General features: G+C 54.5%; 2 protein-coding genes across 3 annotated transcripts in view; one reads left to right on the forward strand and one right to left on the reverse strand.

Annotated features, from left to right (window-relative positions):
* The window catches only part of Ripor3 (RIPOR family member 3), a 72,691-nt gene extending 66,711 nt beyond the window's left edge, over positions 1–5,980 (forward strand). Inside the window, exons 19-24 of the mRNA XM_028769768.1 lie at positions 401–562; positions 1,182–1,343; positions 1,801–2,003; positions 2,162–2,245; positions 3,916–4,006; positions 4,373–5,980. Of these exons, the coding sequence (XP_028625601.1) occupies positions 401–562; positions 1,182–1,343; positions 1,801–2,003; positions 2,162–2,245; positions 3,916–4,006; positions 4,373–4,470 (800 nt within the window). The 3' untranslated portion in view covers positions 4,471–5,980. The remainder of the gene's footprint in view (positions 1–400; positions 563–1,181; positions 1,344–1,800; positions 2,004–2,161; positions 2,246–3,915; positions 4,007–4,372) is intronic.
* A 7-nt stretch (positions 5,981–5,987) lies between these two features.
* Ptpn1 (protein tyrosine phosphatase non-receptor type 1) overlaps positions 5,988–10,123 on the reverse strand; it is a 48,095-nt gene continuing 43,959 nt past the window's right edge. The window contains exons 8-9 of one of the 2 annotated variants that reach the window (XM_028769515.1): positions 9,822–10,042; positions 5,988–8,867 (exon numbers count right to left, since the gene is read on the reverse strand). In XM_028769515.1, coding sequence (XP_028625348.1) covers positions 8,654–8,867; positions 9,822–10,042 — 435 coding nt within the window. In that variant the 3' untranslated portion in view covers positions 5,988–8,653. The remainder of the gene's footprint in view (positions 8,868–9,821; positions 10,043–10,123) is intronic. The other variant, XM_028769516.1, reaches the window with a different exon arrangement.

Consider the following 10,123-nt stretch of genomic DNA (forward strand, 5'->3'; position numbering starts at 1 on the left):
TCCCTCCCTCCCTCCCTTCCTCCCTCTCCCACTGATGGGTGGATTACACAGCTAGCACATTTGCCAGTCTCTGTATACTGGCAAGGTCAATGCTGGTTCACTGAAGCCAGTTCCACTCATGTGCTGGTGTCCCCTCCAAGGAATGGCTGTCACCTCCGTTCTTTGTCTCCCCTTGTGGACCTGTCTGGGGAGTCCAGTTTCCTAGTCAGGATGGCAGTGAGTGACTGATCTTGTGGGTAGGGACTAGGAAGGTACTTGGAGCCAAGACTGTTCCTTTGGGGTGACAGGGGCCTGAGATAAGATCCTCCTGCCCTCACTTCCAACCTTGGGTCCTTGTGGAGGGGTTTCTGGGGCTCCTAGTTGCTCCTGCCTAGGCTGCTGAGCAGCTGCTGGTTCTCAGTCATCCCACAGGCGTCTCAGAGGAAGGGTGGCCTGGCACTGTGGCAGGGGTGCACACAGCCTGGGGGAGTCCTGGCCTGCCCTGCCTCCACACTCCTGAGCCAGCTCAAGAAGACATTCCTGCATCGAGTCCGAGGGAAGTACCCCGGCCAGCTGGAAATAGGTAGTGTCCTCCTTGCTTGGCCTGTCCCAGGGGGAATGGCAGTGCTGCAGCTGCAGTCCTACTGCTGTGCATGTCTTTGCTGCCCTGCTCTTAGGAAAGCCGGCTGTGAATTCCTGTGCCTGCCACCAAGCCTTCAAGGGTTCTTAGCGGGAGGTGTCCAGGCATGTGCCATCCAGGTGTCCTGACCTCAGGCTGGACATTTCCTGAGGGCAGCTGTAGCATTTCCTGTGGGGCAAGTGAAGGTTGATCCCGGGGGTGGGGGTGGCATCTGAAGTCTGGAAGTTCCTTCCACTCTCTGGGCAGCTTGTTGCCATCTGTATTTCCAGACCTCTGCCTCTGGGATTCAGTCCTCTGTGGTGGTTACTAGCTAGCTGGTGTGCTCTTTTTCTCTGTCAAATAAAGAACTAAAAGACAGGAAAGGGGCTAGAACTGAGTCAAACTGAACCTTACTGGCAGGTGCTACCAACTTCTGGGGTAGGGAAGGTTCTAGAGCCAGGAGTCTGTTGACTCTAAGGGGGGGCCCCTTGGGCTCTCCTCTCCCAGAGTCCCTTTCAGCTGATACAGACCTGTTTACTGAGAGATCAGCTGAGGTCCCGCTCATGGCCCTTCCTTCTGCCAGTGTGTCGCAGGCTCCTGGAGCAAGTGGTGGGCTGTGGTGGGCTACTGGTCACAGCAGGGCTTCAGGAAGAGCAGGTGGTCACCTGGTTCCAGTTCCACAGCTACCTGCAGCGGCAGAGCATCTCTGACCTGGAGAAACACCTCGCCCAGCTCACCAAGGAAGGTAGGGCTGAGTGGTGACCACAGCCTGGAAGGGAGTGACAGCACACCCTGTGCCTTCTGGCTGGGGCCACCATTCAGAGCCCCTGTAACTCTCCCTCTAGCTGTCAAAACTGAGATTGAGTGAGACCACGACCAGCTGTGGTGGAAGTCCAGAGAGGGAGGTGAGCGGTCCAGGACTGCTCCAGGGAGTAGACAAGCCTAGAAGTTTGGGTCTCACTGTGTAGCCTAGACTAACTTCAAACACACCATCCTCAAGCCACAGCCTCCCAAGTGCTGGGGTTACAGGTGTGTACCACCGTGCCAAGGCTGGCCTGTGGTTCTGCCCATTTTTAGGGTGTGTCTGATCCACCTGAAGGAAATGTTTGCCGGGATGTGGTGATATCCCCATCTTGGAGTTTTCTCTGTGACTAATATGGCTAAGCCTCTTCCGACGGTACCTGTCCCTTCCTGTCTTCCAGTTACTCTTATTGAGGAACTGAGCTGTGCAGGCCCAGCCAAGGCCTTGAGGAAGCTGCATGGGAAGTGTCTAAGCCAGCTGCAGCCACTGCCCCAGACACTGCAAGCCTGGGCACTGCTGCAGCTGGACGGCCCCCCGAGGCTCTGCAGGGCTGCCAGAGTGAGCTTGGCCAGCGCGGCCAGGAACAAGCGCTTCCGGGAAAAGGTGATCAATCTTGGGGTAATCCACCTGACAGTACAGCTGGCCAGACGGATGGACAGGTCTGGATCACTGGGTCACTGGAGCATTTGCAGTGTGCTCCACCCAGCTGGGGACCTACTCCTGCCCTGCCAGCTCTGTCCAATCCTGGTCTCTTTCCCTAGGCTCTGCTGTACTACACCAACGCTTTAAACGACAGTGACTCCAAGCTCCAGCAGGCGGCGTGCATGGCTCTGCAGCAGCTTGGGGTGAGTCCTTTGTCCTCATGGGTGACAGGAGGCCACCAGTGGTGAGGGCCAAAACAGCAGCAGCGGAGGTGGCAAAGGCTTGAAATGTTTTCTCTGGAAACAGGGATAGAACGGTGGGGGCGGTAAAGGGGTTCACCAGCAGCAAGAAGACTAGCAACAGCCAGCTTTCAGACTCCAACAGCAGACATCCCGACAACCACGGGACTTCCTGCCCAGTTGGACATGTTAGAACTATGACAAATTCTCGTGAGAAGAAAAATCATGGGAAGGTAAAAGCGGCCTGTCATCTTGGTCTTTGGCAGAAGTGACTGGCCACTTTTGGCACAATTTCTTCTTGCTTGCAGGGACGTGTGCCTACTGAACATTGGTATTAAACAGGACTTTATTTATTTATTTTTATTTTTTAAATTTTTTTTTATTTTTTGGTTTTTTCGAGACAGGGTTTCTCTGTGTATCACTGGCAAACACGACTTTAAAGGGAGCCAAGGATTACATACCTGCAAGCACGAGGGACTGTGTGGAATCCTCTGACCTCAATTTAAAAAAAAAAAAAAGCTGAGGGTGAAAGCACACACTTGTAATCACAGTAGAGGCAGAAGCAGGGGACCCTTGGGACTCACTGGCCAGCTAACATGTCTTATTTGTGAGCGCCAGTCTAGGAAAGGCCCTGTCTCAAAACACAGCACAGATGACACCTGCTAACTCTGGTTTTGTTCATTGTGTGTGGAGGTGTGTGTGAGATGCACATGTGTAACCTCTTCAAAGTCACATACACAAAAATATGTAGTTTTCATACGTTGAAAAAAAAAAAAAAACAGCCGGGCGGTGATGGCACACTTCGGAGGCAGAGGCAGCCAGATTTCTGAGTTCGAGGCCAGCCTGGTCTACAGAGTGAGTTCCAGGACAGCCAGGGCTACACAGAGAAACCCTGTCTCGAAAAACCAAAAAAAAAAAAACCCAAAACCCAAAAAACACAACAACAACAACAGCAAAAAAGCACAAAACAGGTGTTGTGGCACAGACCTGTGACCATAGACCCAGTCTGGCCAAATGGTGAGATCCTCTCAAAAAAAAGCCTATGTTCCACTCTGAGAATTCACTATGTGAATAGATTTCTAAGAAGCCGTCCTGGGTTCCAGCTCATCTTTCTGGACTGGATGACACAGGGCTTCCCGGCCTGTGAGCCCCGCCTTCCCCACTCCCACCCCCTGCACTCCCTTGCTGGGAATCTGCCTCGAATAACCTTGTTACCCACTTGTACGTGGGAACTGGCTCAGTGCAGAGGACACCCACTGACTTTACTTGCTCAGGGCTGTCCCAAAAGGTCCTCAGAGGCACCTGTTGAGGCTCCAGTGCTGGGTGAAGGAATAGGAGGTCTCGTGGGAGCTCTGAGTGTGGCCATCAGGTCCCAGTTCTCCAGGTGGAGGAGAGTTCCAGTTAGTCCCAGAAGGAAGGCAGCTGGATTTGTTAGATGGTGTCCACAGACACACTGCTGGTGGCCTTGCTTGCAGGCCTGCACTGGGGTGTGGAAGAGTTTTGCAAACTCGCTGACAGGCCTGAGGCCTCTCAAGGCCAGAGGAGGTCCTAGGAACCATGTTCGGTCTGGTACCACAGGGATGACAGTGAGGTCTGCCTGCTGCTCACGAAGCTCTTCCCTCCCTACCTTACAGGGCATTGAAAGCATCGAGCAGATAGTCAGTCTGTGTCAGTCTGACCTGGAGGCCGTGCGAGTTGCAGCTCGAGAAGCAACACTGTCGTTTGGTAAAGTGCAGTCAAAGGGCCTACGCGGCACAGTGGGGTTCCAGGGATCTAGTGGAGATGGGTGAGACCACCTCAGCTGTCAGTACCGGGCTGCCGGGGACCCTGCTACAGGCCACGCTATGCTTAGTAGCCTCTGGCCAGGGCTGACTACCTTCATAGCAGGCTGGGAGCCAGGGTGTAACTTTTTACAGCCCTTGGCAAATGGAGGGCAGGGGCAAAGCCAGGCTAGTGCCCAAATCTCCGTCATAGGAGGCTGTTAACTGCTTAATTACCAGTGGGGGCAGGGAACTCCCAAGCACTACTGCCTTGCCCCTCTAGAGACACCAAGAGGGTGGCAAGCCAGTGACAGGCACCTCTGCATTCCAGGTGAGAAAGGTCGCCTGGCTTTCGAAAAGATGGACAAACTTCACTCAGAACAAGAAGCCTACTGTCAGGAAGCAGACATTGAAATCACCATTTTTTAATTAGCCATGATCACTGAGCTCATATCTGGCATTTCTTCCTTGATGCTGCCTCGCCTCCATCGTGCCCGGGATTTGGGTGGAGCAGCCTAGCCACTCCCTCACTATCGTGAGCTGGTCAGGATAGTTACCTGAGGTTGGGGTCGGTACCCAGCCCAGGGATAAGTAACAGTGGTGTGTATTCACAGAGCAGGTGGAAGTGGTATGTGGGACCTCTGAGGCTGTGGCCTCCCCCAAATGCTGCTTTTGCCTTCCTGGGGTACAGTGCCAGGGCAGCTGGCAGCGTCTGAGGATCAAGAGTCCGGGGCAAGGTGAGGCTCCAGGAAAGACATGCAGGGAGTGTGAGCCCCACACACCCTCAGAACTGGTATGATAAAGGTGGGCTGCAACAGCCAATCAGTGGGCAGGCCCATTCCAGTGAATGGCACCCTCAGGCCACTGGACAAATGCTCCAGTGTGGCGGCTATGGGGACCCATAATGGGTTTCCTGAGTGGAGAAAGCACTCCAAGCTGGTGTCCGAGATGCCCACGAGGGGCTCTCAGGGCTGGCTTCGTCACCACTTAAGAGTCCTGTGGACCACGTGTGCTGACTTGGTATTTATTTGCTCGTTTGTGTCCATTTCCTGAAATCTCAATTAAAAACTCTGTAGCCTATGGCCACCTCACTGCCCTGATAATCATGTGTCCGTAGAGCCGTGACATGGGAGGGGTGGCCAGTACCACAGGGCTCCCTGCAGGACCCACGGGGCGATCCTCCCTACATTCTTGATACCCGAATCATGGTAGGCTTCCCTCCTCTGGGGGCATTTTGGGGATACCAGAGGCTTTTGTCAAGCCTTCACCCCACTGGACTTATCCCAAAGTTACATACCAGCCAGCTTCTCCCACTGATGTTCTTGTGAGAATTCATTTTCAAACCTGAAGCTTTCAGTTTGGAGTGGATACAACACTTACAGTTCTGTGGCCAGGACCACAAGCAGGGACCACTTGCTGCACAAGCTGATTGTGAACCTGAGGGGTATGGGGCTGTGTTTTCTGCAGTGACATCTGTCACTGCCACAAGTCTCAAGTGACTTTGAAACTGGTAGTCAGTCACCTGGGGCGTTACATATTTAGTCTTGTATACGATGGGAGGTCACGTTACTTTTGGGTCTTATTTTCATTTCTAAGTCACGTAGACATCAGATGAGGTTTATGGATGTCCTGAGATGAGATGACCATGGTATCTGACAGGCAGCCAGCCAAGGTCGGTCTGGAGGCTGGAACAGGGATTCCAATGACCTGTGAGTCTCAAGATAGTCTGGGCTGCCAAAGGGGGAGTTCCTGAGAGGACAGTGTAGAGAACTCACATCTCTGCAGCAAAGGCAGGCCAGTCACGTGGCACACACAGCCCACAGCACACTAACCCTGCTAACCCTGCAGGGCAAACGTCTGCCTCCTCCTGCTGACAGGGTAGACAAATGCCTGCCCATTCCAGCCCAGGTCTGTCAATAAAGAAAATGAAAGCACCTCATCACATCTGTGTTCTTTAAAAACATTTATTGTTGCAACTAATGCAGACCCATTAGTGAGACAGCAAGTTGGAAATGGTGCAGTCCGACAGTTCTGTGAGGTCACAGAAGACCCTGAGATACCCCACACTCCTGCAAAGGTACTATTCCAGGACACTCTTTTTTGTTGGTTTTTATTTTTGTAAAAATGGTTTATTCTATGGCCATTGAGAGAGAGAGAGAGAGAGAGAGAGAGAGAGAGAGAGAGAGAGAGAGAGAGAGAGAAACACGCCCTGCTGAGTAAATATTGACTTAAGGCATACAGCAGCTCGCTACCTCCAACGGGGCGACAGGGCAGAGTGCGCCTGTTCTCCAGGATATCCACCTCTAAGGCTACTGTACACACCGCACTCCTCCAGACACAGCCCACTGCTGACTGCTCCCAGCCTGGACCCTGGCTCTGCCACCTCCCCAGGTTCTGCAGGCAAGGCCGTCACTGTTCCCCAGTGGCTCTGTGCTGGCTTCTCTGGGTGAAAGGCAAAATGTGAAATGCTGGCAAGAGGCAGTTTGGAGTTGCAGCTGCCTTCGCTTATTTAAAAAAGCCACCCAATGTGGAGGTTAAGTCCCCTCACAGAAGAGTCAAGAGCACCGTCATCAGTTTCTCCCGGGTGGGCAAGGTGACCCAGGCCAGCAACGACAGCAGGCAGACTCTAAGGACTGTTGCCCATCCTGTTCCCAGGAGGGTGCTTCTCACGAGCTGCCTGGCTTCCAGCCCCCGCCTGCTCCACAACAGCATGAACTCGGAATGGAGGGGCTGACCCCAGAGGTGGAAGGGCAAGCCCTGCTCGCCTAGTGTCCAGGGAATGAGGTGTGAGTGTGGAATGTCAGATCCAGCGGGGCGTGGTGGGGCAGGCCAGAAGCCAGAAGTCAGGCGGCATCTGCACTGGACAGTACTGTTGTCACTCTGAGTGGCGGTGGTGACTCAGCGACGACCACTTGTGGTCAGAGCATGAAAGGTTCCTGCCAGTGAGTAGGCATTTAAGTCTCTCATGTCAAGCACATGGCACCACGAGGACAGGAGCCTGTGTGTTTTCTAACTCACAGGGAAAGCAGAGGAAAGGAAGGGGATCTAGGTCTCTGGGAGAACGCCCAGCCTTGATCCTGCACACTCTCTGGCTCCTGCCCCTGCCCCAGCATTGGCCACACAGTGGATCCTGTCAGTCCTGCACTCCTGCCTCACTCGACCCCAGCACTGACCTGTCACTGTACCTGACAGTCCTGGGTGCAGGTGGACACCTTACGCGTCAGTTTCAGGGTGTGCTCACTTGGGGGTTGCCTCTGAGCAAAGTGAATAAATAAGAGTAGAGTGGCTCCTCGGAGGGCGGGCGGGCGGGCCTCACGCCACACGTGAGGCTCCCTCGAACACCTCATGATCGTGGGCTTGCCACTCCAGGAAGAACGAAGAAGGGGATGCAGGATGGGAGCCGCATGGCCTGGGAAGGCGGCCCCAAGTGAGCAAGCGTCCATGGCGGCTGGCTCTGGGGGCCACCGCAGCCACTGGGGCTGCAGCCCAGAGGCTGGCTGGAGCACTGGCTGTGCTGCTGGACAGCAACTGCAAACACAAGTGCCCTGGAGGAACCCACAGCGGTCGCCTCCCCACAGCCTCAGCCACACCAGCCTCAGAGGCAGCCAGGGAAGCGCTCGGTGGTGTTTTCTGAGTCCAGACTCTGAAAACCACCACTCAGGAAAAGTCTTTGCAGTCTGCAAACATCACCTATCTGATGCCTTTAAGGATGGTCACTGGAACAGGACTGAGTGTTTCAGAGGTTGGTACAGGTCCTGGGGAGTGGATTCCATGACAAGGCTCCTTCCTCCTCCATCAGTCTTGCTTGCACCTCAGTGGAGTGGCTTCTACACCGAGTAGTAATGACTTTCCAAATGAAATGGAAACCCCAGCACTAGGGCTGGCAGCCACCTCTGATGACCCGAGGCAAGACCCTCAGGGAAACTCATATACAGGGGTGGGGTGGTGAGGGCAGGGCCATCTTACAGATGGCAGTCACAAAGAGGGAGGAGGGAGGAGGGAGGAACTGCAGGGGATACCTGAGCGAAGCAGAGCCTGGCTTGCTGTGCAGAGGCAGCCTGTGCTGTGGCTGTCCTCTCAGCAGGGTGGGGCTCCAGGGCACCTGCGAGCTCAGGGTGCAGTGGGGGTTGCCCAAGCCAGCAGGAACCTTACAGTCCTAGCCGGTGGGGTCCTTCCCCTGGAACTCAATGGAAATCGTGAATCTGATCACACGCCAAACGGCACGAGAGCCTCACCAGTGCCTAGCATCTTTTTTTTCCTCCAGAAATAACAAAAACCTGCCTTTATAAATGTTAAAAACAACAATGTGTTGTAATTCTTTTTTTTCCAAAAACAAATGAACCAGAGGAAGGGGAGGAGTGAGGTGAGAGCGAGAAGAGTATTTGGCATTTCCTCTGCTTCTCCTGAACAGGTTAAGGCCCTGAGATTAGACTCTGATCTTGGGACCAGGGGCTCCTTCAAAGCCCAGTGCACTGATGCCCCTCCTGGGGCTGGCCCTTCCAGTTCCAGCGCAGGCTTGCGAGCTGTTGTTTGCTCTACGCCAGGTCAGACGCCGCAGACTGAATCCTAAGCTGGGCAGTGGCAGTGCCCCACACTCACGCCTCCCAGTCTGTCAGTGAAAACATACCCGGTAGCAGAGGTATGCACCGGTTGCCAGGACTGTGGCCATGCACACGTTGACCAGGAAGGGCTTCCAGTGAGTTGGCCATTGTGCCTTTTGTTCCTCCTCAGTTGGGGACAGCTCTTCCTTGGTGGGGACAGATGCCTGAGCACTTTGAAGACCTCCACCCACCATCCGTTTCCTAACTTCAGTGTCATGACTCATGCTGAGGAGAGAGGAAGAGACAGGTTATCTACCCTGAGAAGAAGGAAAACAATACCATCCCCTCCCAGTGGGGAAGCCAGCACAGGGAACGCGGCAGCCTGCTTGTCTCCTAGCCCTGGAGGAGCCTGGGCAGTAGTCTCGGCCAGGGTTGGGTTTAATTCCAGGCAGCCTACCAGTGTACTTAAGCAGGGATGGGAAGTCCCAGCTCTAGGCAAACACATACCCAATCCCCATCCCAGCTGCAGGAGCAACATGGCTTCCTGTCCACTGTCGGCTCTGTACCTTCTCTGTCCATGCACGCTAGAATGAGGGCAGCTAGGCCATGCCTCTGCACGCTGTGTGCAAAGCCCTGGGTGGGTACTGCTGAGAGTCAGACTGTGTGCCCACACCTCAAAACTGCCCTCCAGGAAGGAGGCGGCCAACTCAAGAAATGGCTCCTCCCACTGGGGTCACCACAGTGCCACTTCCTGCAGGCACAGACTTTTCTTGATCACCCCAGCTCTACCACACAATGCTGAGAGCTTGTCCTTTCCCCAGATGGAAAGTCTGCAGCATAGACGCTGGGCACATTCTAATACTACCGAGTACTCCACAGAGCGAGTACTCCACAGAGCGAGTACTCCACTGAGTGCTCAGCAATGCTTCTACCAGCGAGAGCGAGCAAGCTGCAATCCCTGCCTGCCTTGTTCTGGTGGACACTGAGCGAATCAGACACACACCACACAGAGCACTGGAACCCCATGATGCCCTGTCATTTCACAGGACAATCCAGGGCAATGGCCGGACAGTGGCAACACCATTTCTCATTCACCGAGCCAGCTTTCCAGCCCTGCAACACCATTTCTCACGCATGCAGAAGCACCTCTTGTAGCCTCAAAGTTTCAATGCCTTCGTGTGTTTCTGGACAGCAAGCCACTTCCTCTCAGCCCGCCCCCAGCAGCCAGGCCTCCATCACCTGCTCACGCTGTGCGCAGCACTTGAGGGGGCTCCGACTTCCTCTCTGGCCAGGTTGTCTTCATCTTCACAGGTCTCCTCGTTCACCCACTGGTGGTTGGTGAAGAGCTCCTTGCATTTCCCATTGTGAGGCTCCAGTGTGCGTTTGGGTGGCCGGGGAGGTGGGGGCACGTGCTCAGGTGGAGGTTCCAGGTCTTCATGGGAGAGCTCCTTCCACTGATCCTTAGAAAACAACAGAAGCCCCATCAGTGCCTGCTCTGGGTCTGTCCTAGTGAGCAGGTGACAGCTCAGAGCAGCTCTGGG

This window comes from Grammomys surdaster, unplaced genomic scaffold (assembly GCF_004785775.1).
Source record: "Grammomys surdaster isolate TR1022 unplaced genomic scaffold, NIH_TR_1.0 193, whole genome shotgun sequence".
NCBI lineage: Eukaryota > Metazoa > Chordata > Mammalia > Rodentia > Muridae > Grammomys > Grammomys surdaster.